Raw genomic sequence first — 23,255 nt, 5'->3', positions numbered from 1 at the left:
ATATAGAATGAAAAAAGAGAAACTTTCTCAAGATTAATTTATTTACGTCTTTACAGAGTTCTTGTGGAGTTGATTTTGAGCTTAATTTTATTGAACTTAAAAAAAGGGGTAATAACGGCGTATGTTGAACGACGTAGAACGACGTAGCAAATTTTTTCAAAAAACTTTCATTAAAAAATGCAATAAAATGTCCTGTCCGCACTCATGGCAAGTTTTGCGACAAGTATTTCCACTAGTGATATTCAGAAAGATAAAAGAAAAATGAATCTACAAAAAGAAAGAAAGAGAGAGAGAAAGAGAGAGAGAGAGAGAGAGAGAGAGAGAGAGAAAGAGTTCGTGAAAAGGAATCTAAGCAGACGAAATAAAACAGACGGACAATAGTCCGAAAACTGAATTTCTAGTTTAAAAAATAGGTCCGGCACGGATTAAAAACCCAGGGCTTTATCGTCACAAGCTTATGAGTCATCACTACACCAGATGCGCTGGATGGTAAGCTAACTTTGAATTTATCAAAGCAATTGAATAGAAAATTTATTTAAAATTTAATACATGCGGCAAGTAAGCCGACAAAAATTGGAACGAAATCAATGAAGCCGACAAAAAAAAATCAGTTTAATTCAGAAAAAGTTCCCACTAACAAACATTGCACTTATGAGCTAAAAATGAATTTTCATGAAACTGAGGGTGTCAGCATCATATCAGCAATTGATTCAACTGATTTCGTTAACTGACTGTTAACCTAAAAAAGGTTCATTCCGATTTGATAACGCTTGTTAATTGCAAGCGTAAAAATTTCGACGAAGAAAAGGAGCTTTAAAATATTCAGTTTATTGCTGCATTACAAAATTAATTCAGTATATTCGTTTTAATGTTATATCTGTTGCATAATTTGCATATGAAGCAATAAGTCCGACTACTCTAATATCTTAAAAACATTAAAACAACAAAAACGTTTTCTCAAGCATAACCAATACAAACGACGCAATGGGGCCTAGGAAATAAGACGACAATCAAAGAAGACGGAGGTACTTAAATCGAAATTAGACGGGTGAAAAATATATTTATTATAAGACAAGAGTTGAAATTCGGTAGCTAAAAAAGCAAAATTTCGAAAATGCTGTCGAAAAATTGAGGTGGGCAAAATCTTATCACCGATTAAAACAACAAGTTTCATAGTCATTATCGCTTCGTTACCTCCATTAGCACTGGAAATTTATGAACAATAAATAAATTGAAAGATATTCCAAAATAAGGCAAACCAGTCACAAGTTCGGCCTTATTTACAACGATGAAAAAATTTTCGACAAAAATTTAGGTTGAAATCCAAAATGATGTGACAAAACGAGCGAAAAGGATTTACAACAAGCAAAATAATCTGAAACCAGGAATCGAAAATCCCAGAGCATCACAGAATGAACGGAACCAAAATTGGGCAAACACTCAACAAGCTTCCAGGACATGCAAACAGATGGTGTGTGGAGTGAAACGAGCGACAATCTAGATTATGTTGGGTTGATGATTTTTGGCTTGAAAATTAGCAATTCCAATACCAAATTGAAACTCGATACCAAGTAAAACAAATAGTTGCTCCCTACACTCAAAAACAGACTAGTTCATCTTGAGGATTTTGTTGTCTGTTGATGGCTCATTGTCTATAAAACGACTAGTCGTTAGAGGCGAATCAGTTGACTTCTTACTGTTCTGGCATATGCGATTTTGTTTACATATACATTCCCTTCAATGGAGTATTGAATCTTACTCGCCTCTTTATTCTTTGTGGAATGAAGATGGCCTAGTAATTGATTCACGTTCAACTCATTCAAATCGTCCACAGTTGACGGAACAAGCTCTGGCTCGTTCTCCTTTTCCTCCGAACCTATTCGAACGGAGCTCTATAGTCTTTTCTGCATCTCTGTATACTAAATTCAAAAACTTGATTGAGAAAAAAGGAAATTCGGTAGTTGTCAGAGTCAACTGAAAAAAGTACATACCACCGAAGATTCGCACTGACGGCCATGTGCACATCTATTTTCTACACCCGCTAAGTCATGGCAGATTGGTTGCTGTACATTGCTGACTCAAATTATTCCGAATTATTTACATAATTATAATGCCAAATTGCTCAGCCATTAAATGCCGCTTCTTGAAATGCTACCAATTGTCGCTCGCAGCCGAATTGTCGCCTCACGACGAAATAACACCACTATGGAATAGAATTTCCATACAAAATTCAGTTCAAGTTCACAAATAAATAATTCGTAACTTAAGATTTCAACTGAAAGGCTGAATTTTCGATAGAAGCAGACAAATTAAGGGCATTAAAGTTTTGAAAAATTCATCTATTGAACTCGATGTGTTGACAAACCTTCCTAAATTCACTAACAGGGCACATCCAAGCGTTGAACACATCTTCTACGCCTTTTGTGTCGAACTTTCCAAGGAGTTCAATATTGGCTGAAGTCTTGATAGTCTTCAGATAGCTTTTCACTGCCATCATAAATAACTGTCCATACACAGAATGTGATCAAACTGGCTGTCGGTTTCAGGTCTAAAACATACTTAGTATTAAAATCATGTATATATTCCATTGAACTACCGACAACCAATTTTTTTGTTACGTCAGATTTCTTGAAGTTTACTTCATATATAAGCCAAATTTATTTCAACAGAACTTTATTAGTAGCCAAATACGTGAAAAAAAAATAAAATCAAAAGCTATTAGGAATAAGTTTCAGCTCCTGACGAATTTTTGGGGGTTAGAAAAGACAAGCGAATTTTGGTGGAAATTGGACGATAAGCGAATTCAACAACCCGAAAGTAACTGATTTGGACACAGAAGCAAAGCCGAGCTTCGCATCACTTGCGATACAACGCAAGCTAGCAAATAGAAAATGAGACCGAAATAACAAAACCGAAAAAATATATATTTTATAAGAAATGAAAAAAATTCAGAAAAATAGTCAAGAAACACAACAAACAGCATTCTATAAGTCTTTAAATTTTCAAAGAGCAGCCCACAATCAACTTTTCAACGACAAAAATATTATTGAGACAAAAGCAGCCGCTTTAAGCCGTTCATTGAGCCGAAAACAAAAAATGCCATAAGAAATTGTTTACATAAATTTTTTTTTAGCAATTAAGTTTTTAAATTATGAACTTTTGCATGACAAACGACCTGATAATTCTAATCAATCATTTTTAGCCCTTGAAGCGACAAAAATCACAGCTAGTAAGTCGAAAAAATATAAGCCGAAAACATTTAGGCCGAATGAAGCATTTAAACGACACAAAAACAAAAAAAAAAGAAAATAAACAAAGTCAGGGCTAATATATTTTTTTATGAATTACAGAATACATCAAAAACACTTGCATCTACGGCGATAATTTTTGATCGCACAAAAAACTCCACAAAGTGTCAACACAAAGTGGCAACTAAGCCGCCAAAACATCCGAAAACTCAATTTTTCTCGGAAATTTTAAAAATCATTTCATACATACTGAACCAAAAAGTCCAGCCGGGACTCAAACCTCAGACCTAATGTGCAAAAACAACACAAAAAAAACCGCAAACCTCAAACCTCTAGGTCAAGTGAGAAGCATTCTCGAAGTTGCTACGATTTACTACTAAAGTAACTTCAGTTTCAACTTCAGATGTGAGAAGAGTTGTTTACGGGAAAAAGTCTTGTTCCCGATTACAAGACACTTGCTTTTGCAAGCGTAGTAAAGTTAACTTACAAATTGCTTTGAAATTGTTTACAATTAACCTAACGCATATCAGGTTAATAATTTCACAGTTGTATAAATTATGCATTTCAAAAATGTACTATATTTATTGGATTAAACGTTTCATAATAAATATATAATATTAATTTTGATTGGTTCTGTGATAATATACTCTATTTCACACCAGCAAATTAAAACTTTTTAATGAACAGCTGAGGCTTACACAAACAATCGTGCTACATGCGACAAAATGCAACTCGTGCTTTTTCGGGACAGTCTCAGTCAGTTCCAGGGTCCGGCTAGCTTCCAAAGTCATCGTCTTCAGTCCCACAACTATCGATATTAGTCAACTTCTTCAAGGAAGAGCCTTCAAGAGCTTTGAGCACCATCTGCAAAAGGTACTGCTGAGCCATAGTGGAATGACACTTAGTTCCATGACACACATATAGAACAGATAGAGAGGTCATTTCAAATGGATCAGAACTTAAATCAATTGATCATCTACAAAACTGAAGTACGACAGTCTACAAAAACTGAAGTATGACAATCTACAAAAACTGAAGTATGACAATTATCAAGTATATATAAGTGATAATGATGACAAAAATTAAACAACGCTTTCTAAAGATGTCGCTCAGACGAAACATATCCCACTACAACAACAACACTTCGAAGTTTGAGCCCCGAAATTTCTCCACTCGGAACCAAGTTTAACCATATTGTCATTGCACCGACATAGTAAGTCAATCCAAAAATAAACTGTTATTTCTAATTTTAGCAGTTTCGTAGTAACATTCAATTTTGTTTACTACGGTACATGCAGCATCAGCTAGTCAGAGCTAACAATTTCTGTTTGATGAATTCATCCAAGCATCGTCCACAATGTTCGAAACAGACATCAAAACCATCTTCCGACCCATAATAAGGGTCTTCAATCTCTTCTACGCCCTGAGGATCGAAGCTTCCCAACAGAAGAACTTTACTGTGTGCAGACTGAGGCAGAACCCTCTTGACATTTTGCACATTCGAATAGTCCATGCAGAAAATGTAATCGAAGTCATCGGCATCTGAAGACCTAAAATGAAACTGGATTCTAAAAACGGCCCTTTTACATTCAATGTACATTATGCTAGAAATTTTACATTCAAAAACATTTACAAAAACTGCAATTTTACAAAAACTAGTCAACACAAGGAGCAGGTTAAATAAATTTCTATTAACGGGAAAAAAGCAGTCAACTTTTTCTCAGAATAGATTGCATCTCTGTAAATCTATACAAATTTCGAAACTTCAAAAATGGACTTGCTCCTGGTAGAAAACCTGATCAAAATGCCATTTTTTTCATAAAGGGAAGGAGTAGTGAAGTGTTATGTCGCCACCTCTCAATCAAAAAGCCGGATGTTTGGCGCCAACCATGATCCGTGCTTGTTGCCTGAAAAGGTAACACTACCAACCCAGAAAAATAACCAAAAAACTTTGCCTATATTTCTTAACCAGGGACGCCGTAATGGCGATGAGATGATCAGCTCATATGTCAGGCTTTTATCTAGTAACTGAATGGTCTTACAAATTGAATATACAAATTAAATTCAATTTCAGAAATTCAAGGTCAAGCTACATTTATGCGCCATCTTCACATTTAGTTACAAAAAATAAGAATTAATGAACTAATTAAGCGAACACTCCCTTCTTTCAAAGAAATATAAAGGATTGTGTCTAAAAATTGTACCTCAGTTTGCGACATCTATGAGATGTCTCGATGCCGTTCTTCTTCATAATTAGCAGACCTCGAATGTCTGGTGGGTTCCCTATATGATATCCCGCAGTACCGCAGCTGTCCACAGTCAATTCAGAGACTTTAGCAGCCGTTGATGATGAGTTCTTAATTACATTCCATTTGTGACGGAGCAAAGCTTCAGCAATTGGCGATCGACAGATGTTTCCTAAGCACACCATCAATACAGAACAAGAACCAGTCATTGATCTGAAAAACATTATTTTTTCGCGAAATCCAGCATTTTTCACTCTCCGTTAAAGGTATGACTCAGCTCTTTCAAAGTTCTCAAATTTTCGAGAAAAAGCAGAATGAACATTTCTCAATTTGAATAGAAAAAAACCGAAAGATACCCTGTGATTATATATATATATATATATATATATATATATATATATATATATCACTGATTATAAAAAATTATTTGCGTTCTTAATTGATGTGACCCAAACAATCATCAGAGTAGCAGAAAAAAAAATTTCAAGCATATTCGAAAGTTTCAACACAAATTATGAAAACATCTTGATAACGATTCATTAATTTAAACTGAAAAAAAACCATGCAATTCTCGCCTTCAAAAACTCACAAAAACGTACAGCTAAGTTTCTCACCACCGGCTAAACAAACTTACCGCAATGAGAAAATCTTAAGAAGTTGGATATATTTTGCAAATAGCCAACAGACAGTTGGAAAAGAATAGCCAACAGACAGCTGGAAAAGACACTTGCGATATACAACGAAAGCGCAGCATTGCGCATGCCACCAAATAATCAGTAAGATGGAAATAAAAAAAGTCGAAAAAAAAAAACTTGAAAAAATCAACATTTTTATGAATATACGAAAAATTCAATCTCAGAAAAAAAACAGTCCAGAAATACAACCGCTACCATAATGCAACCTTTTAGTAATCTCCGAGCTTTCACTAAGCCAACAACACGTGGTTAGACATCAATTAATCTGAAACATAAAAATGTCAGGAAATTGTTGTCATAAAAAGCTTCCGAAAAATTTAACATTTTTTTTTTGAAATACAAAAAATCAATCTCAGAGCAAAAGAGACGAGAAACACAACCACTAGCATTGAGAAATTTTTTTATTTCCCAAGCGTTCAGTAAGCCAACAAAACTTGAATGGACATCTACTGACCAGAAAACAAAGAAAGACACAGAAAATTGTTGTCAGAAAAAATCACATTTTTTTTGGAAATACGAATCATTTAACCTCAGCAAAACAGAGGATTATTACAACCACTAGCATTAAACAAGTTTTTAGTATTTTCCGAGCATTCACTAAGCCAACAACAGGAGGTTAGACGCCAATTGCCCAAAAACCAAAAAAACTGAGGAAACTAATCTCATGTTAAAATCAACAATTTTTTAGAAATACCAAAGAAAACAGAAATTATACCACTGTGGTGTGGCAACTAATTGTGATGTGGCTACTAATCCGACAAAACATAAGCCCACAAACTATAGTCCGATTAATCAATTCCACTCGGAAAAAATTCAATTTCAGCTACTGAAAAAAAAAGGTCCGACCAGGACGCGAACCCCAGACCATAGGTGGCAAAAGCAACTGCATAATCTCCAGACCAAGTGCAATGGGTCCTAGAAACTGCTAAGGTTCGATAATGAAGCAACACCAATTTCAATTACAAACTAGCAAGCCTTTCTCCAGTAATCAACCAGCTCGCAAAAAATAGTTGCTGTTCTGATAAAGCTATGAAATGTCGAAATCTCTAGCTGAGCCAGATCGTAAATCGGTTTGTAAACTTTACGTTTCATAGAACGAATCAGTTCTGGAAAAAATCAAACTTACTCTGAGCAAGCTATTCAAGCTACGAAACGATAAATGACTCAAGTTAATTTCATGAAGCGAATCGGAGTGCAAAAAGCTTTTCTAAGCAAGTTGTTCAAGCTATTACACTTCAATATTTCAAGATTTGCATGGAGCAAACTGGTTGGCAAAAACACTCACGTTTTACTGAAGCAAAATGCGAATCAGTTCGGAAAAAAATTTGAAATTGACTTAATCAAGCTATTGTAGCTATAAAAAAATGAAATATTTACAAGTTATTTATTAGGAAACGTTTTGCAAAAAAAAATTTCTGCGCGAGCTAATCAAGCCATGAACTTCGAAAAAATCCAAGCGCTTCGTAGACCGAATCGTTTTACCAAAAGTTCAATTTTTTCTAAGCAAGCTATTCAAGCTATGATACTTCGAACTTTTTCAAGTGTTGTGCAGCAAAAGTTGGGAAATGAAAAATCACCAATCCGACTGAATAAAACTAGTGATTCGCAAAGAGTGTAAATTATTTCACGAGTTATAGATAAAAGTCAATTGATTTTTGTAAAAACCTGATCAAAATGCCATTTTTTTCATAAAGGGAAGGAGTAGTGAAGTGTTATGTCGCCACCTCTCAATCAAAAAGCCGGATGTTTGGCGCCAACCATGATCCGTGCTTGTTGCCTGAAAAGTTAACACTACCAACCCAGAAAAATAACCAAAAAACTTTGCCTATATTTCTTAACCAGGGACGCCGTAATGGCGATGAGATGATCAGCTCATATGTCAAGCTTTTATCTAGTAACTGAATGGTCTTACAAATTGAATATACAAATTAAATTCAATTTTAGAAATTCAAGGTCAAGCTACATTTATGCGCCATCTTCACATTTAGTTTCAAAAAATAAGAATTAATGAACTAATTAAGCGAACACTCCCTTCTTTCAAAGAAATATAAAGGATTGTGTCTAAAAATTGTACCTCAGTTTGCGACATCTATGAGATGTCTCGATGCCGTTCTTCTTCATAATTAGCAGACCTCGACTGTCTGGTGGGTTCCCTATATGATATCCCGCAGTACCGCAGCTGTCCACAGTCAATTCAGAGACTTTAGCAGCCGTTGATGATGAGTTCTTAATTACATTTCATTTGTGACGGAGCAAAGCTTCAGCAATTGGCGATCGACAGATGTTTCCTAAGCACACCATCAATACAGAACAAGAACCAGTCATTGATCTGAAAAACATTATTTTTTCGCGAAATCCAGCATTTTTCACTCTCCGTTAAAGGTATGACTCAGCTCTTTCAAAGTTCTCAAATTTTCGAGAAAAAGCAGAATGAACATTTCTCAATTTGAATAGAAAAAACCGAAAGATACCCTGTGATTATATATATATATATATATATATCACTGATTATAAAAAATTATTTGCGTTCTTAAAGTTTCAACACAAATTATGAAAACATCTTGATAACGATTCATTAATTTAACTTGAAAAAAAACCATGCAATTCTCGCCTTCAAAAACTCACAAAAACGTACAGCTAAGTTTCTCACCACCGGTTAAACAAAATTACCGCAATGAGAAAATCTTAAGAAGTTGGATATATTTTGCAAATAGCCAACAGACAGTTGGAAAAGAATAGCCAACAGACAGCTGGAAAAGACACTTGCGATATACAACGAAAGCGCAGCATTGCGCATGCCACCAAATAATCAGTAAGATGGAAATAAAAAAAGTCGAAAAAAAAACTTGAAAAAATCAACATTTTTATGAATATACGAAAAATTCAATCTCAGAAAAAACAGTCGAGAAACACAACCGCTACCATAATGCAACCTTTTAGTATTCTCCGAGCTTTCACTAAGCCAACAACACGTGGTTAGACATCAATTAATCTGAAACATAAAAATGTCAGGAAATTGTTGTCATAAAAAGCTTCCGAAAAATTTAACATTTTTTTGAAATACAAAAAATCAATCTCAGAGCAAAACAGACGAGAAACACAACCACTAGCATTGAGAAAATTTTTTTATTTCCCAAGCGTTCAGTAAGCTAACAAAACTTGAATGGACATCTACTGACCAGAAAACAAAGAAAGACACAGAAAATTGTTGTCAGAAAAAATCACATTTTTTTTGGAAATACGAATCATTCAACCTCAGCAAAACAGAGGATTATTACAACCACTAGCATTAAACAAGTTTTTAGTATTTTCCGAGCATTCACTAAGCCAACAACAGGAGGTTAGACGCCAATTGCCCAAAAACCAAAAAAACTGAGGAAACTAATCTCATGTTAAAATCAACAATTTTTTAGAAATACCAAAGAAAACAGAAATTATACCACTGTGGTGTGGCAACTAATTGTGATGTGGCTACTAATCCGACAAAACATAAGCCCACAAACTATAGTCCGATTAATCAATTCCACTCGGAAAAAATTCAATTTCAGCTACTGAAAAAAAAAGGTCCGACCAGGACGCGAACCCCAGACCATAGGTGGCAAAAGCAACTGCATAACCTCCAGACCAAGTGCAATGGGTCCTAGAAACTGCTAAGGTTCGATAATGAAGCAACACCAATTTCAATTACAAACTAGCAAGCCTTTCTCCAGTAATCAACCAGCTCGCAAAAAATAGTTGCTGTTCTGATAAAGCTATGAAATGTCGAAATCTCTAGCTGAGCCAGATCGTAAATCGGTTTGTAAACTTTACGTTTCATAGAACGAATCAGTTCTGGAAAAAATCAAACTTACTCTGAGCAAGCTATTCAAGCTACGAAACGATAAATGACTCAAGTTAATTTCATGAAGCGAATCGGAGTGCAAAAAGCTTTTCTAAGCAAGTTGTTCAAGCTATTACACTTCAATATTTCAAGATTTGCATGGAGCAAACTGGTTGGCAAAAACACTCACGTTTTACTGAAGCAAGTTATTGAAGCTAGAATCAATTGAAATATTTCGAGTTGTTTAGATCAAAGCATTTTGCGAACATTTAGTTTTCTTAAGCGAGCTAATGGAGCGAATCAGTTCGGAAAAAAATTTGAAATTGACTTAATCAAGCTATTGTAGCTATAAAAAAATGAAATATTTACAAGTTATTTATTAGGAAACGTTTTGCAAAAAAAATTTTCTGCGCGAGCTAATCAAGCCATGAACTTCGAAAAAAATCCAAGCGCTTCGTAGACCGAATCGTTTTACCAAAAGTTCAATTTTTTCTAAGCAAGCTATTCAAGCTATGATACTTCGAACTTTTTCAAGTGTTGTGCAGCAAAAGTTGGGAAATGAAAAATCACCAATCCGACTGAATAAAACTAGTGATTCGCAAAGAGTGTAAATTATTTCACGAGTTATAGATAGAAGTCAATTGATTTTTGTAAAAATGCGGTTTTAAATAAGTAAATCAGTTCAATCGTAGATTTAGTTCAAGTAGAAAGTTGAGATGTCTTTTTTAGGCTTCAACATTCCGCCTCCCTTGAAGTATCTTCAATTTTCAGATCGTTATTATGTCTGGGTACGACTATCCATTCACAGTGCACGAGACAAAAGAGAGAAAGAGCAGGGCGGAGTCGGGCAGAGCACCACGTCTGCCTCCACATGGCGAGGTGCGAAGGTCCAGTAGGCGGGGCGCTGTCGACCGGGAGGACCTGCAGGGTTTCTTCGATGCAGTGACCAGAGGAGATCTGGGTTTCACTCCGATTCCTGTAAAGTCGTTGGATGAGATCCAGTCTTCAAGGAAGGAAGCTGCAATCGTGGATAGGGCAGTTCTGCGGTTTCCGAAAGCTGAGACTGTGAGTAGCATTTATTCCATTGTATCATAGTAGTAGAGTATAGCGGGTGTGCATCAATTGTTCGTTTTGTTTTAGAAGCAACTTAGAGGTCTTAAACGTATCAGCGACCTCAACGTAGAAGGGTCATTGTTCACTGGCTGGGAGGTTGGAGTTAACTGTCGAGAGACTCCTAGTGTGACAGCTAAGGGTGTTATTGGCGTCATGTCTGGAGGTCAGACCAGATGGCCAAAGCAGGTCTTTTCTTCTCTTCTCCAAGGTATTTTTGTAGAGTCCTCGTCCTTCCGGACTTTCCATCAAGACTTGGATGAGGAAGATGATGCTGTTTTGTGTCTTCTGGGGGGCCGAAAGTTGTGGCTGATGACATCTGAAGTTAATCTCTCTGGTGAACTTGAGCGCCTGGCCGGTAGCAATGATTCGGAGATGGGGTTCACTGATGCTGCTAAGTATCTGAGGAACCTTGGTCCTCGGCAGAAGAAACTAGTCCACTATGGTGTTCTTGAGGAGGGGAAAAGTTTGTATCTTCCATATGCGTGGTGCCATGCAGTTCTGACTCTCTGCGACGAAGAGAGGGTCTGCTGTATGTACTAGACGGAGATGCAAACTAGACTTTCCTTGGTAGCATCTGCGTGGAAGCGCTGCCAGCAACACTGCAGGGTCAACAAGCGAAATGGACCAGATGACAGCGAATGACTGTTCAACGGTAAATATGTTAACAGTTATTCAATAAATGAACTAAATGTGACTGCACCATAAGTAAGGAGTATACAAGAGAAGTATTAACGGTACGAGTCATGAGCGAAAATTTGTGTACTTAGAAAAAACATTTTATGCGAATTAATGGTTGTAAATCATTACAATACGACATCTTTGAATATAATTTAAAGGCAAATATAACAATTTAACAGTTGACGTGATCAGAGAGCCTATTGTTACATTCAAGACAGTAGTGTAGGCGTATCCTAGCTGTTTTCAGACAATAATTTTATTTTGGGTCATGAGGGTACAACCTCATACGAATTTTAATGCACTATTTAGCACAAAAATTGATGAAAATTTACATCATTTTCGACTTTTATGAACATACAACATTGGGAATTTACATGAAAGTGGTCAATATGAACGATTCAGACCATAATGCATTGCATAGGGGGTAATTTAGGTTCCTACTCTCAAAAGGGTCATGGGGGTACTACCTCTTAAAATTTGAAAACTGCACATTTTTGATATTTTTCGATTTTTTAGCACTATAAAGTTCTTGTTTTAAATGATCTGCACATTGGATATGACTTGGTTGCTATACTGGTAGCTTCCGCAGCTTCGCGACTGGGCGTACGTATTCACCAGTTGTGGTCTTCACTTTTACCACTCGAACAATTGAGTCATTTCCAGGATAAACTTCTATGATTCGTCCAGTTTTCCATTCTAGCGGTCGTTCATTGTCTTCGGCAAGAAGGACTAGGTTGCCAACTTTAAATTCTGGGCCATCCGTGAACCATTTTTTCCGTATTTGTAGCGTTATGAGATAATCCCTTTGCCAAACTTTCCAGAAATCCTTGATCATATTCTGTAATAGTCGATATCGTACATTGGTTGAAACTTGGATGTCCGCAGAGGGAAGAGTTAGCAATGATTCCCCTATCAGAAAATGAGCGGGTGTCAGCGGAGTTGGGTCGTTAGGATCACTTGACATTGGATACAATGGTCGTGAATTTAAGACAGCTTCAATTTGATTAAGAATTGCAGTCCTATAACTTTTCGCATATGTCTTTTCAAACTTTTTACAGCTGCTTCCCAGAGTCCTCCGAAGTGAGGAGCACGAGAAGGGATGGTGACCCATTCAGTTCCTTGGCTATTGACGAAACTAACAACTGATTTGTCCGTTCCATTTTTGTCGAGCAGTTCTTTGATTTTGATCAGATCATTTCGAGCCCCGATAAAATTGCTTCCATTGTCACTTAAGATCTTCTCAGAATTGCCACGGCGTGCAGTAAATCGTTTCAATGAAAGGATGCCTGCTTCTTTGGTTAGACGAGTAACCATTTCCAAATGAATAGCTTTTGTCGCGAGACAAACAAAGACGGCAACATAAATTTTTGAGACCTCTGCTTCCTTAATTTCAAAGGGACCAGCAAAATCTATTCCACATTGAGCAAATGGTTTTGCGGGTGTTATTCTTTCTGTAGGAAGATCAGCCATGAATTGAGAAGTAGGTTGCTGACTAAATCGGACACATCTCATGCATCCTCTAATGAACTGTCGAACTAGATCACGGCCTCCGATTATCCAAATTTCCTCTCTCATTGTGTTCAGTACTAATTGCCCCCCGCCATGAAGAGTATCTTCATGATATTTGCGTATAAGTAGGGATACTAAATCAGATTTTTTCGAAACGAGTATTGGAAACTTCTTGTCTGTTGGGTAGTTCGATTGTGAAAGTCTGCCTCCAACTCTTAGTAGATCGTAATCCTTGTCGAAAAACGGACTAAGATTGAGTAGTTTCGATGTTTTACTCAGCTCCCCTTTCACCTTTAGACAATTTAGCTCTGACTTGAAGTGTATTTCTTGGTCTAAACGAAGAATTAGCATTTTTGCCATGATTCAATTTTTAGGACTAAGACAATCTTCTTCAAGTTGTACATCAGATGTCCGCTTAGATCTGAGCCGCTTCCGATAGTTTGTCGATACTCTATGCTTAAGATGTTGAACAAATGATAGTACATAGCATGCGATGCGTACTGTCTTGTTCCAAGTGCTGTAGTTCTTTAAACGAAAAATTCCATCCGTCATTTCTTCGTTTTGAGCATGATTTGCGAGAACAGTTCGAATTTGTTCACTTTCTGCATTAGTCCTGGCTTTGACGGTTCGTTTTTCAGGTGCTTCAACTAGAGATGGTTGTAGGTTGGGCCAGTGCCTTTCATATTTGGTCAGCCAATCTGGTCCATTCCACCAGAGTGAGGAACATATTAATGTGTCAGCTAATACACCACGAGAGGCTAAATCAGCTGGGTTTACTGCTGTTGGCACATGTTTCCAATCGCTTCTGGGTAGGGTCTCTTGTATTTGTGAAACTCTGTTTGCAACAAAAGTGTTCCACGTTCTTGGAAGTTGAGCAAGCCATTGCAAGACAATTGTTGAATCAGTCCAGGCGTGTGAAGTTATCTTGAGATTTGTTTTCCTCAAAATTGAATGAACTGATTTAAGAAGTTTGGTAGCTAAACTTGCACCGCAGAGCTCTAATTTGGGAACAGAGATTGCTTTGACCGGAGCAACCTTTGTTTTGGAGGTCAGTAGATATGCAAAAGTTTTGCCATCATCATTGGTAATTCTTGCATAGATTGCGGCTGCATATGTTTTTTCGGAAGCATCACAGAATACGTGAAGTTGAACTTCCTTTATTGGATGTGAGCTCATAGATCTTGGTATCTGTAGTTTCAGTAGTTGAGGCAATGTTCCGGTGAGCTCATACCATTTTTCCTTGGTTTTCTGATCGACTTCAGAATCCCAATCAAAACCTTGGACCCATAGCTGTTGCATGAGACATTTGAAATTGATGATGAATGGAGCTAGCCATCCCATCGGATCAAACAATTTTGAAATTGTGGACAGAATAGTCCTCTTTGTAAGCAGTTTCAGCTCTGGTAAGGCAGTTGAAAAACAAAAGATGTCCTTATTGGGCTTCCAACTGACTCCTAGCGCCTTGATTTTGTATTCGTCAGAGAAAAGTTCCAGCACATCCGAGATGTTCTGGCAATCCTTCAATTATTTTAGCATTGCTTGAAGTCCATTTTCGTAGAGGGAATTCATAAGAGTTCAGCTCTTCGCATAAATCAGAGATGAGTCTTTCTGCTTCATGCTTATCATTAGCGCCACCAAGAAAGTCGTCTACATAGAAACAATTTTTGAGACTTTCTTTGATCATTGGGTTCTTAGATTGATTTGCTACTTCATTGAGGCATCTTGTCGAGTGAAACGCTGACGAAGCTATTCCATATGTAACACGTGTCATCCTGAGATGCTTGATTTCATCCGATTTATTTGATCTCTAAAGTATGCGATGGAAATCCTTCGATTTGTCCTCTAGAGCAACTTGTCGGTACATTTTTGCGATATCTGCTGACAAAGCAATTGGGTAGAACCTGAAGCGCATGATTATCGAGTAGAGGTCGTCTTGTACCGTGGGACCAACCATCAAAGTGTCGTTGAGTGATTGTCCGGTTGATGTTGTTGCAGATCCGTCGAAAACTACACGTAGCTTTGTGGTAGTAGAATCTTCCTTGAAAACGCAGTGATGTGGCAGATAATATACGCTATCAACTGGCTTTTCGATTTCTCCAGGCGGTATGCACTCCATATGCCCCATATCGAGAAATTCGTCTATGAATGCGGTATAGCGATCTTTAAGTTCTGGATTCTGTTCCAGTCGTCGCTCGAGATAATTGAATCTGCGTTTTGCTTGTGCTAAACTGTCGCCAAGTTGACTATTGGGCTTGAAAGGCAGCTGCACGGTGAATCTTCCATTTTGTAGTATGGTTGTTTCCTTAAAGTGAGATTCACATCGATCTTCTTCTGTTGTTGTCTTTTTGAAATCAGGAATTTCTTCTAATTCCCAAAATTTCCTTAGACTATCGTCAATAGACACATGAAATGACTTGAAGAAGGTTGTTGGAGGACCGGGTGTTCTGCCGCTAATCATCCAACCAAAGAGTGTCACGTGCATAAAGCTTGTCTGTAAGCTTAATCTTTTCGCAGCCAACAATGTCGTTATAAACATCACAGCCTAGGATTATATCGATTTCCTTTGGTTTGTCAAAGTCTGGGTCCGAGAGCTTAAGACGTGTGATATCCAAACTGTTCGGTATATTCACCCGTTCTCTGGGCAGGTAGCCAGAAAGTTTTTGAAGAGTGAAGGCTTCAATATGTAGAGATTGATTCTGAGAATCCTTTGTTTCCAGATTGACAGAACCAGATTTCACAGTTTTTGCTCCTCCGCAAACTCGAGTTAGTTGAAGAGTCAATTTCTTGATTGATAGCTTGAGTCGGTTAGCACAGCTGGTTGTAACGAAACTGCATTCAGATCCGCATTCAGGTCCAGTAAGGCTCGACAATTGTGATAACCGCCATTTGCAGTTTTCACCTCAATTAGTACAGTTCCCAGTATGGTAGTGGCACAAGTAGTACCCCCATGACCCGCAAACTTATTTTCAGGTCCTGGTTGCTTGTTTGGGTCTGTATGGATGTGAAGTAACGTGTGATGACCCTTTCGACAGGTTTGGCACGTTGACTTCGACTTGCACTCATGATTTTGGTGTCCAAGGGACAGGCAATTGAAGCATAATCGCTTTGATTTGGCTTCTTGTCTTCTATTGGAAATAGACATTTCCTGAAATTTTGTGCATTGATACACGCGGTGATCACCACTGCAGCATGGGCAGATGATCGTCTTAGCAGAGTTCGTGTGGTATGTCTGTACCTTGTCATCTTTCTTAGAGTTTCCAGATTGGTCTGAACTTCCTTGATGATTTTTTCTATGAATTGAAGGTAACTGGAGGTCCTTCGTAGCTTCTAGGGCGCGAGATCGTTCCTCCAAGAACTTCTTCATCTGCTTGATTTTTGGCATGTCACTTCCCGCGCAGGAAAGTTCCCATTGTCTTCTAGTTTCAGGATCTAATTTCTTGGCCAAAACGTGAACCCAGATCAAATCGCATTGATCAATTTTTAGTCCAAGTCCTGTCAGTGCCATCGTGTTTTCCGTGTAGGTGTTAATCAAGCGACGTATTGCAGCGGATGACTCATGCTTCATTGGAGTGAATTCAAAAATTGCTTCCAAGTGAGCGTGTGAGATCATCTTGACATCAGCATATCGATCCTTTAGAAGTTCCCTTGCGACTGAGTAGTTCGCGTTTGTAGTAGGCAAGTGTGATAGCAAACGAAACGGTTCATCCTTGAGGGCACCCTTTAGGTATTGCAGTTTCTGAACATCAGACAGCGATGCATTTGAGTGAACTGCTCCATCAAAGGAATCTAAGAAAGGTAGCCATTGATCATACCTTCCGCTAAATGTTGGCGAATTGAGTTTCGGCAACTTCAGGCAAGTATCTTGTTTTCGACCAGCACCACGTTGGGAAGTGGATTTGTAGGATCCGGTTCCGCTTGCGCTGTCGTCATCTTTGACCGATTCAGTTGAACATTTTCCTCGGTCATCTAACATAGTTGTGATCATTTCCATCAAACAATCTACTTGAAGGTAGATTTTCTCAGCTTCTTCCAATTCAACTTCAAGTGCATCTTCATCATCGTTTGGAAAATTTGAAATTTGCTGATTAAGCTCTTCCAGTTCCTTTTTCTTTCGTTCGCACATCGTGAGATTGGCCTTGAGAGTTCCAATTTCCTTTTAGGTTAGAGCAGATGCCTCTTTGTTGAAGATTGCTGAGACGGCATTTTCCGATCGGGTAATGACACCGATGTTAGCACTTCTTGATCGCTTCAAAGCAGGAAGAGTGAGCGTCACGTTGCTCATGTCACTAGCAGGTGATGACATTTTTAACTTTCCTCTTTGTTTCTAATCTTTCGTTCGTTCGTGAGTCGCGTTGCACCAAAAATGTTGTGCAGCAAAAGTTGGGAAATGAAAAATCACCAATCCGACTGAATAAAACTAGTGATTCGCAAAGAGTGTAAATTATTTCACGAGTTATAGATAGAAGTCAATTGATTTTTGTAAAAATGCGGTTTTAAATAAGTAAATCAGTTCAATCGTAGATTTAGTTCAAGTAGAAAGTTGAGATGTCTTTTTTAGGCTTCAACATCAAGTTTTTGTGTAGACCGAATCGGTTCGCAAAAAGTTTATATTTTTCTAAGCAAGCTTTTAAAGCTACGAAACTTTGAAAAATTTCAATTTAGTTCATAGACTGAATCAGTTCGTGAAACAATTAAGTTCTTCTAAGCAAGTTTTTCTCAGCTAGAAGTTTTGAAATAATTCAATTTATCTATAAACTGAATCATTTTGCCGAATCGGTACGCGAAAAGTTTCAGTTTTTCTAAACCAGATTTATAGCTATAAACTTTTGAATGATAAAGCTATGAAACTTTGAAATATTTATTTCATGGATCGAATCGGTTTTCGAAAAAAAATTTCTCAGCATGAAGGCTGCTGTTTTCAGTTTTTCGTTTCAGACTGAAATGAATCTGTAAACGCAAAATTTTGGACAAAAATAGGCAAGTACTGTCTAGCCTTGAAGTTGGGTCGGGTTCATTTTTCTCTGATGGTTGCTTTGAATGATTCTTAAACGTTGTTCTCAATAGAAAAATTAAAACGTTGCGTCCATGGCGCATTAAGACTTTCAACTAATATATAAGATCTAAGAAGATACAAGATGTGTAAGAAAAGCTGTTTATGTTTCAACAAAACAGACAACAGACAGTTGAATAAATATTAATGAACGCAAGGAAACAAAAAACAATCAAAGACTTTCATGTCATAATTATTTCTTCGTTTGTCCGAAATAAGATTCAGTTTTAAATGTCAAAACATGTTTATGAAGTCGAGGTAATCGCAAAAACTGACTGATACCGTTTCAAAATCAATTACGGACTTTCAAACGAAGTTCCATTTTTCTGAAGCTATTAGACTACAGTTATTCAATTATTCTAAATGCCAGGATTCTTTTAAGGCTGACACCACTTTTGGATGAAATTAACCAAATTTCCAAAAAAAAAAACGGAATCACTTTTTTGACTGCGCTGGGAAACCTTAAAATCTTATTTTGAAACTCAAAACTAAAGCGATTCTACTTACTGCAAAAAACTTCGTGATCTAACCTACATTCATGTAACAGTTCTAAAACATTAAGTTTCTACAGAGAAAAAACAGCACATTCTACAAGAAGCAAATAGCTGTGGACCGAATATCAAAATTACCATCATATCTAGTCTTGTTATTGAAGGGCGTACTTGGCTTGAAAAACGTTTTGTAAAAACCGAATTCCAACATAATTCCCAGCTAAATAACCTCAAAATAAGCCCAAATAGCCTCAAAATTTACCATCATATCTAATCTACTTGGTTTTTGGCTGGGAACACTTATTTGGAAAATCAAATACCAAAAAAAAAATGATATTGAACAAATTCTACAACTATTGCTGGAAAGACACGAACTGCGAGACACTTAAAAAACAAGGATGATCTGTTGCTGTGCAAGTAGCACAGAACGTTCCGAACATATTCTTTAAAAACTACAAAAAAAGTGTTACTATTGCCCATGGTGTCATAAGATTATCTGAAAGAAAGCCATGACTTTAGGCATATTCGTTACTAACAATAAATTACGCATATTCGACAACAAGTTTCTTCAAAAAGCGAAACAGAAAAGCAAAAAATCAACAAAGTTATTTCGTTCTTTTTTTACTGGAGTAAATTTAAGTTTTCACGGTTAATACAAAAATTAAACCTCCTAATATAAGCCATCTTGCCTGCTTTATTCGCTTGCTGAAAATCAACTATAATCAAAAAATCACTAGAAAAAATTTGGAAAATTATGGTGTCGTTCGAACCGCGACTGAAAGGGTTTTAATATGATGTAATGTCACCCGACCCATTTCAATGATAAAATGTGGTACCTGATTTTGCGCAAAAAAACTAAAAAGCAAAAACATCCGGTGAATCGCACAGTGAATCGTCCATTTTGTAGTATGGTTGTTTCCTTAAAGTGAGATTCACATCGATCTTCTTCTGTTGTTGTCTTTTTGAAATCAGGAATTTCTTCTAATTCCCAAAATTTCCTTAGACTATCGTCAATAGACACATGAAATGACTTGAAGAAGGTTGTTGGAGGACCGGGTGTTCTGCCGCTAATCATCCAACCAAAGAGTGTCACGTGCATAAAGCTTGTCTGTAAGCTTAATCTTTTCGCAGCCAACAATGTCGTTATAAACATCACAGCCTAGGATTATATCGATTTCCTTTGGTTTGTCAAAGTCTGGGTCCGAGAGCTTAAGACGTGTGATATCCAAACTGTTCGGTATATTCACCCGTTCTCTGGGCAGGTAGCCAGAAAGTTTTTGAAGAGTGAAGGCTTCAATATGTAGAGATTGATTCTGAGAATCCTTTGTTTCCAGATTGACAGAACCAGATTTCACAGTTTTTGCTCCTCCGCAAACTCGAGTTAGTTGAAGAGTCAATTTCTTGATTGGTAGCTTGAGTCGGTTAGCACAGCTGGTTGTAACGAAACTGCATTCAGATCCGCATTCAGGTCCAGTAAGGCTCGACAATTGTGATAACCGCCATTTGCAGTTTTCACCTCAATTAGTACAGTTCCCAGTATGGTAGTGGCACAAGTAGTACCCCCATGACCCGCAAACTTATTTTCAGGTCCTGGTTGCTTGTTTGGGTCTGTATGGATGTGAAGTAACGTGTGATGACCCTTTCGACAGGTTTGGCACGTTGACTTCGACTTGCACTCATGATTTTGGTGTCCAAGGGACAGGCAATTGAAGCATAATCGCTTTGATTTGGCTTCTTGTCTTCTATTGGAAATAGACATTTCCTGAAATTTTGTGCATTGATACACGCGGTGATCACCACTGCAGCATGGGCAGATGATCGTCTTAGCAGAGTTCGTGTGGTATGTCTGTACCTTGTCATCTTTCTTAGAGTTTCCAGATTGGTCTGAACTTCCTTGATGATTTTTTCTATGAATTGAAGGTAACTGGAGGTCCTTCGTAGCTTCTAGGGCGCGAGATCGTTCCTCCAAGAACTTCTTCATCTGCTTGATTTTTGGCATGTCACTTCCCGCGCAGGAAAGTTCCCATTGTCTTCTAGTTTCAGGATCTAATTTCTTGGCCAAAACGTGAACCCAGATCAAATCGCATTGATCAATTTTTAGTCCAAGTCCTGTTAGTGCCATCGTGTTTTCCGTGTAGGTGTTAATCAAGCGACGTATTGCAGCGGATGACTCATGCTTCATTGGAGTGAATTCAAAAATTGCTTCCAAGTGAGCGTGTGAGATCATCTTGACATCAGCATATCGATCCTTTAGAAGTTCCCTTGCGACTGAGTAGTTCGCGTTTGTAGTAGGCAAGTGTGATAGCAAACGAAACGGTTCATCCTTGAGGGCACCCTTTAGGTATTGCAGTTTCTGAACATCAGACAGCGATGCATTTGAGTGAACTGCTCCATCAAAGGAATCTAAGAAAGGTAGCCATTGATCATACCTTCCGCTAAATGTTGGCGAATTGAGTTTCGGCAACTTCAGGCAAGTATCTTGTTTTCGACCAGCACCACGTTGGGAAGTGGATTTGTAGGATCCGGTTCCGCTTGCGCTGTCGTCATCTTTGACCGATTCAGTTGAACATTTTCCTCGGTCATCTAACATAGTTGTGATCATTTCCATCAAACAATCTACTTGAAGGTAGATTTTCTCAGCTTCTTCCAATTCAACTTCAAGTGCATCTTCATCATCGTTTGGAAAATTTGAAATTTGCTGATTAAGCTCTTCCAGTTCCTTTTTCTTTCGTTCGCACATCGTGAGATTGGCCTTGAGAGTTCCAATTTCCTTTTAGGTTAGAGCAGATGCCTCTTTGTTGAAGATTGCTGAGACGGCATTTTCCGATCGGGTAATGACACCGATGTTAGCACTTCTTGATCGCTTCAAAGCAGGAAGAGTGAGCGTCACGTTGCTCATGTCACTAGCAGGTGATGACATTTTTAACTTTCCTCTTTGTTTCTAATCTTTCGTTCGTTCGTGAGTCGCGTTGCACCAAAAATGTTGTGCAGCAAAAGTTGGGAAATGAAAAATCACCAATCCGACTGAATAAAACTAGTGATTCGCAAAGAGTGTAAATTATTTCACGAGTTATAGATAGAAGTCAATTGATTTTTGTAAAAATGCGGTTTTAAATAAGTAAATCAGTTCAATCGTAGATTTAGTTCAAGTAGAAAGTTGAGATGTCTTTTTTAGGCTTCAACATCAAGTTTTTGTGTAGACCGAATCGGTTCGCAAAAAGTTTATATTTTTCTAAGCAAGCTTTTAAAGCTACGAAACTTTGAAAAATTTCAATTTAGTTCATAGACTGAATCAGTTCGTGAAACAATTAAGTTCTTCTAAGCAAGTTTTTCTCAGCTAGAAGTTTTGAAATAATTCAATTTATCTATAAACTGAATCATTTTGCCGAATCGGTACGCGAAAAGTTTCAGTTTTTCTAAACCAGATTTATAGCTATAAACTTTTGAATGATAAAGCTATGAAACTTTGAAATATTTATTTCATGGATCGAATCGGTTTTCGAAAAAAAATTTCTCAGCATGAAGGCTGCTGTTTTCAGTTTTTCGTTTCAGACTGAAATGAATCTGTAAACGCAAAATTTTGGACAAAAATAGGCAAGTACTGTCTAGCCTTGAAGTTGGGTCGGGTTCATTTTTCTCTGATGGTTGCTTTGAATGATTCTTAAACGTTGTTCTCAATAGAAAAATTAAAACGTTGCGTCCATGGCGCATTAAGACTTTCAACTAATATATAAGATCTAAGAAGATACAAGATGTGTAAGAAAAGCTGTTTATGTTTCAACAAAACAGACAACAGACAGTTGAATAAATATTAATGAACGCAAGGAAACAAAAAACAATCAAAGACTTTCATGTCATAATTATTTCTTCGTTTGTCCGAAATAAGATTCAGTTTTAAATGTCAAAACATGTTTATGAAGTCGAGGTAATCGCAAAAACTGACTGATACCGTTTCAAAATCAATTACGGACTTTCAAACGAAGTTCCATTTTTCTGAAGCTATTAGACTACAGTTATTCAGTTATTCTAAATGCCAGGATTCTTTTAAGGCTGACACCACTTTTGGATGAAATTAACCAAATTTCCAAAAAAAAAAACGGAATCACTTTTTTGACTGCGCTGGGAAACCTTAAAATCTTATTTTGAAACTCGAAACTAAAGCGATTCTACTTACTGCAAAAAACTTCGTGATCTAACATACATTCATGTAACAGTTCTAAAACATTAAGTTTCTACAGAGAAAAAACAGCACATTCTACAAGAAGCAAATAGCTGTGGACCGAATCTCAAAATTACCATCATATCTAGTCTTGTTATTGAAGGGCGTACTTGGCTTGAAAAACGTTTCGTAAAAACCGATCTCCAACATAATTCCCAGCTAAATAACCTCAAAATAGGCCCAAAT

At 37.3% G+C, this 23,255-nt stretch overlaps 5 protein-coding genes and 1 long non-coding RNA gene across 6 annotated transcripts in view; all 6 read right to left on the bottom strand.

Moving 5' to 3' along the window:
* LOC134848302 (uncharacterized) overlaps positions 1 to 23,255 on the bottom strand; it is a 386,969-nt gene that overhangs the window by 30,045 nt on the left and 333,669 nt on the right. The window lies entirely within an intron of this gene.
* On the bottom strand, positions 1,240 to 4,246 carry LOC134848295 (uncharacterized). The gene is made up of 3 exons (XR_010162917.1): positions 3,947 to 4,246; positions 1,992 to 2,548; positions 1,240 to 1,919 (listed from the first exon to the last, which is right to left on the bottom strand). It is a non-coding gene; the product is annotated as an uncharacterized LOC134848295 (long non-coding RNA).
* LOC134848284 (uncharacterized) lies at positions 4,317 to 5,703 on the bottom strand. Its single transcript, XM_063865681.1, has 2 exons — positions 5,453 to 5,703; positions 4,317 to 4,798 (listed from the first exon to the last, which is right to left on the bottom strand). Exons 1-2 carry the CDS (start codon positions 5,701 to 5,703, stop codon positions 4,549 to 4,551), a joined length of 501 nt encoding a protein of 166 aa, XP_063721751.1. The 3' UTR covers positions 4,317 to 4,548.
* Positions 15,117 to 15,434, bottom strand: LOC134839578 (uncharacterized). Its single transcript, XM_063855182.1, has one exon. The coding sequence runs from the start codon at positions 15,432 to 15,434 to the stop codon at positions 15,117 to 15,119; it is 318 nt and encodes a 105-aa protein (XP_063711252.1).
* LOC134839572 (uncharacterized) lies at positions 16,086 to 17,432 on the bottom strand. The gene has a single exon (XM_063855168.1). The coding sequence runs from the start codon at positions 17,430 to 17,432 to the stop codon at positions 16,086 to 16,088; it is 1,347 nt and encodes a 448-aa protein (XP_063711238.1).
* Positions 20,244 to 21,590, bottom strand: LOC134839563 (uncharacterized). Its single transcript, XM_063855157.1, has one exon. It carries the CDS (start codon positions 21,588 to 21,590, stop codon positions 20,244 to 20,246), a length of 1,347 nt encoding a protein of 448 aa, XP_063711227.1.

Source organism: Symsagittifera roscoffensis, chromosome 1 (assembly GCF_963678635.1).
Source record: "Symsagittifera roscoffensis chromosome 1, txSymRosc1.1, whole genome shotgun sequence".
Taxonomy (NCBI): Eukaryota; Metazoa; Xenacoelomorpha; order Acoela; family Convolutidae; genus Symsagittifera; species Symsagittifera roscoffensis.
The sequence above is the reverse complement of the archived record's forward strand: the minus strand, read 5'-3'. Positions and strand labels throughout refer to the sequence as shown.